Below are 5106 nucleotides of genomic sequence, written 5' to 3'. Positions count from 1 at the left end.
ATATATGTAGTAACAAAATACAATAGAAAAATGACAACTTAGAAATGATATATTTTATCAATATGTACTTTCTTTCTAAAAAAGGTTACCTGAACTTTGCTCGTCCTCTTTTGTATGTCTTGTCTTTTCTTTTGTTTTATTATCGGCTAAAGTTGTCATTCCTGTCATTGGATGTTTGGTTGATATATCAGTTTTGTCTGTAGTTGTTTTTTGGCGAACTGTCGTCCGTGCTATTGATGTGTTGATTTCTGTTAAAGTATGTTCAGTAATTTTAGTCGTTCGCCTTTTTGCATTTATTCAAAAGCAGCATATTCTAAAGCGGACACGTTCATTGGTAACTACATTTTTGCGCAACAGTCCTAAGTAATGGAAAAGCATCAAATATAACATGCATTTTTTCATGTACAGTATAAAGCATTAAAACTAATAAACTACAAAAGTTGTTCGATATGTTGTATTATATCTCAAAAGCAACTGACTCAAATAGTCAAATGACTGATGGCTGGGCCAAGGCTCTGTCGGGATTTGTATCGACGACCAGATAAGAACTTTGCAAAAAAATAAGTTTTGAAAAAAGTCGCATGAGGCTATATCTGGAATTTATGTTGGGTGTGGCAAGACGAAACCTTGTACGACTTCGAAAATGTTTCACAAATCTCAGTATATGATGGTGAATTATTATGAAATAGACGGACATGGCAAAATCCTGACACAGGGTGTCGTTAAAATAATATTTCTTGAACTTTAGTAGTATAACATCCTGGTTATACCGACATGCCACACTTTTGCTCTTCGGCATATAAATCTGTACGGTTTACCATCAAAGGAGAAGAATATGCAAAAAAAACATTCTTTGTATGCATGTTTGGAGGGGAATATCAGCCAAAAGTATATGCATCTTGATGACATTTTTATATCAGAATGTTTCTAATCAATGTATTTTGATTGCATTCTTATTTATTCATTTCATACTTAAATGTGAATACTTTTTGTATACCCCTGTTTCATTACAAATTGCTGTTTATTTAAAAAAAAATAACATTGCAAATACCTTCATTAATCTTAATTGTTTCATAATATAACACACAGATAAATAGATAATTAAATATGCACAACATTCATGTTTCAGAGAAAAATAATTATAATTTAAAATATATTAAAAAATGATTATTTAGAAACATTTGTAGGTTTTTTTCTAAAAAGCAATGATTGTTCTTTTCTTTGTGTATTTTCTTTACATTCGTTTTCTGTCCGACTGTAGTTGAGGCTGGCATTGGCTGTTTGGTTGATGGTTTAGTTTTGTCTCTGCTCAAAACAAATGAACACAGCAAGGTAACTAACATAAAATGTAAACATGCAAAGCATTGAATAAGTTATAATATAGAAAACACTTGAATTATCGTGAATATTAACGAAATGTATGTACCTGCCTCAATTGTCTATTGAAAAAGGACTGGATGCGTTATAAAAGTTCAGTTAAAACGTTCGAAAGAAATGAATTTCAATCGTCACAAAGAATATAACACACGTGTATTAACGAAATATACAAGCAGTATTCGTTTTCATTTGTCATAAACTACTAATATTTTGCCGCTTTTATAAAGCATGTGTTGAATATTGACTTCTTCATAATATTTTTGTATTTTGCACAAGACTTAAAACAAAGAAATAATACAATTTCTACATAAACAATCTTTAATACTATTCCTTACATTTGAAATTTTGCATTATAAAGATTTTGACAGGTTATATGGCCCTATATTAACGGTTGTTTGGAAAAATATCCCGAGCCGCTAGGCCATACGACCTGTCAGAAATATTTATAACGAATTTATAATGCAGCAAACATCTTTTTTTAGAGAATAAAGTGAGATTTCTTCATAAACAGACAGCGGCCGTGTATATAAAACTATATAAACCTCACGTTTTGCCAATGAGAAACGATGTTACAGACGTGCAGTATTCAAAAAGTCAATATAAAAATCTTATATGATTTACAAATAAGAACGAACTCAACACACATGGATTAGTAACATTCAGATATAAACATGTCATCAAGATACATAAACGTTGGCGGAAAATACTTATGGTCCTTTTGGCAACTGTATAAATAGCCATAGATTTTTCGAATTGTGAGCCCATGTTTGGTCACAAGTAACAATGATTGCTAATTGTATTCGAATTATTTTCAAATATTGCTTAGCGGTTTGTGTGGTGGACATCTATTAAATGTTAAGGTAGAAAATAAACAAAAAGCAGTTAGCCAAATTGTTCTTAATGTTATGTATAATATAATAATATGTGATGTTACATGAGACATGAAAACTATTTTATGCTCATATACCCTTATAATTACAATACTGCGTAGAATCGTCATTTGTCGCCATTTCAGTTTGACATATCTGACGTGAAATGACGTGTCAATATTTATTTGACCAAATACGAAATACGAAAAAATACATTTGATTCTCAATTTTGCCTTTGTAATTCCATTTTGAATTTGAAAAAAAAGCAAAAATTGCAAATAGAAAATGTTAGCTAACATTGCAAAGAATGAATATGCGGTTAGTTGTTCTACGAGCGTATCAATGCGTTTCCCCAAATGGAGCATTGAATGAAATGTGATGACCTCAAAAACCATGAGATGAAGAAAAAGGATCTTTGGACTTAAAACTAAACCAAGAGAAGATATTTATATGCAATAAGTTATACACTTACCATCAAAACAAAAGTTATTAATTAGTCCGTTCTCATCATTGCTTGAACCTGTGGATAACAACAACGTATAATAGTAATTCACTTTTTATTCTTTCTTTTTAATAATGTCAAATAATCATTTTCAGTATGATGGCACATCAAAAGTACTTTATGAAAAAAAAAGATCCATATTAAATGCTTTCATAAATATTTCTTCTGGTTAACATCAAGTTCCAACTTAAAATTCTAAAACTGTGATGCTTCTACGACATCGTAATAACTTTTATATATAATATAATAGTATTAGGTTATATGTATTTCGTATCATTAGTTAAAAATGAATATAATAACAAAATATATGAAACAAAGATCAACTAAAAGGGCGGCATTCAATGAGTTCAACTATCAACAAAGGACCACCGACAAGAAGGCCAGCAGATCGTTTGCACTAGACTTGTATTGTAATTTTACATAGACCTTAGAACACCGAGGTAACGTCAATGCATATAACTTGTCTGAGATTGAAAACTCTAAATCATTTACAAACCGTATATTCAACTTACATAACGAAAAGCGTTCTTCTTTACAGTTTGCATAATACATTCCAATTGAACTTCTATAGGCTCCACATAATATACTTTGAACTGGAAAATTAATAAATAGGGATCATTTAACAAAAAGAGTGTTATGTTAAGATGACTTTTGTTTCCCATTCAGGGGGTTAAACTTTTGAACGCAATATAATGTTTGATTTACTCTTAAATTATCGTTCTTCTTTTAACAACACGTTGGTCAAATTCAGTAAGGTTATTGATCATACATTGTGAAATTGATTAAAATTATTTTGTATTAAGAAAATACCTTGGTGAAAGATATCTGTAGTCAAAACAGGCGATTATAAATTGATACTCTGAATTGCTACTTACTGTTGGTGTTATTCTCCCCTGTACTATCTATTTCAGCTGCAAAACGAAACACAATAATGCTTGATAGTTATTAAATACGGCAAAAAGAACAATAATAAATAAATCACTTTTGAATTATTGGTTCTGCTATCCATTTTATCAATGGTACTTTTATTATCAATAAAAAAACACTGTCCGGCCTAGCAGCGACTGGTATGTTGCTTTGCCTTAAACATGTTTGCGTAGAATACAGATGTGTACTGATAATTCAACTTTCTCATACATTAAAATATGATAAATCATAGCCCCGTTTACTATTAAAATGTTTATTATAACATTAATATAATCTGAAATTTAAAAAAAAACGTGTAAAATTATGTTTGTATCGGTTTGGCTTTTATTGTAAGACATTAATCAGCTTGATACAAGTATTACCTGTTCCATACAATTTCCCCGTATTCCAATAGTATCCTGGCTTAATTGCTGACTTCATGCTTTGCAAGTCAGTTAATGAAATGTTATAGTCACATTTAATTTTTTCTCGACTATTGTTGTACACAGCTAAGTCCACTGTGAAGTCTATGCCAAGAAAAATGAAAAATACATCGAATACTTTACTAAGCTAACATATTTCAGATAAAATATCTAATTACGTGTATGTGACTATGTATACCGTGCCTTCTATATTCATACTTGCAAGGTATCACTGCATGCCAAAAAAAGTAAATTAAATGTAATATAGATGTACTACATCTATATTGGTATTTCTTTCATTTTTTAATTTAAAATGTTCAACTTATTTTCACATATTTTATAAATCATTTTTGTTTCTGCAAGTTTTGATATGAAATTAAGTAACAAAATGTTTACCTGTTTTATTCATACAAAAATAATTTCTGTTTGCGTTACAATCGCCATAAAACGATGGTGCTTTGTTTTCATATATTGTGCTATTGAGATAGTTAAATCCACAGTATTTGTCTGTTCCAAAATTAAAATCTGTAACAGTAAATGATACTCTTAGCAAGGAAAGTTCATTGACCAGTGCCGTTCAATGTTACTTTTTTATAAACGCTAAAAAGCTAGAAAAGATTTATAATAAAAAATGCACAAAATACGAGCGCAATATAAAACGCGGCTGGTATGTTCATACTGATAAACATCGCATGAAAAAATCTGGAATTCACTTGGCTCTGTTGAACTAGGAAAATTAAAAAGAGACTAGATGAAGTACAATGTCAATTTAATACTGATTTTTGTCCTTGGGAAATGAAACGAGGCTAAACTGATTAAATTGAATCCATTATTATTTACATTGGAACATTACCTTATGCAAATGGAAGAAGTTCCTTTTTTACATTTTATAAGGTGTGAAAGTAATACACCTTATAAAATAGGGTTAGATTTTTGTAGATGCTTATAGCCGATTATTTGTTATTGTTAACTTGTATGCATGAGCAATAACCTAATAAAGAAAAAGCTTATTGTTATTTCAAAAACAAAA

General features: G+C 29.9%; 1 protein-coding gene across 1 annotated transcript; it reads right to left on the bottom strand.

Moving 5' to 3' along the window:
• Positions 1-89: 89 nt before the first annotated feature.
• Positions 90-5106, bottom strand: LOC132755682 (uncharacterized; the record flags this gene model as incomplete). The annotated part of the gene is given in 6 exon segments (XM_060746573.1): positions 90-248; positions 2719-2766; positions 3261-3341; positions 3624-3659; positions 4038-4181; positions 4473-5106. Coding segments are annotated over 6 exon segments (481 nt in total), but the record flags the coding sequence as incomplete, so codon positions are not given.

The sequence above is a fragment of the Ruditapes philippinarum genome, unplaced genomic scaffold (assembly GCF_026571515.1).
Source record: "Ruditapes philippinarum isolate M1 unplaced genomic scaffold, ASM2657151v2 ctg1564_1_1_1_1, whole genome shotgun sequence".
NCBI classification, from domain to species: domain Eukaryota; kingdom Metazoa; phylum Mollusca; class Bivalvia; order Venerida; family Veneridae; genus Ruditapes; species Ruditapes philippinarum.
Note: the sequence above shows the minus strand (reverse complement) of the source record. Positions and strands in the feature narration are given on the sequence as shown.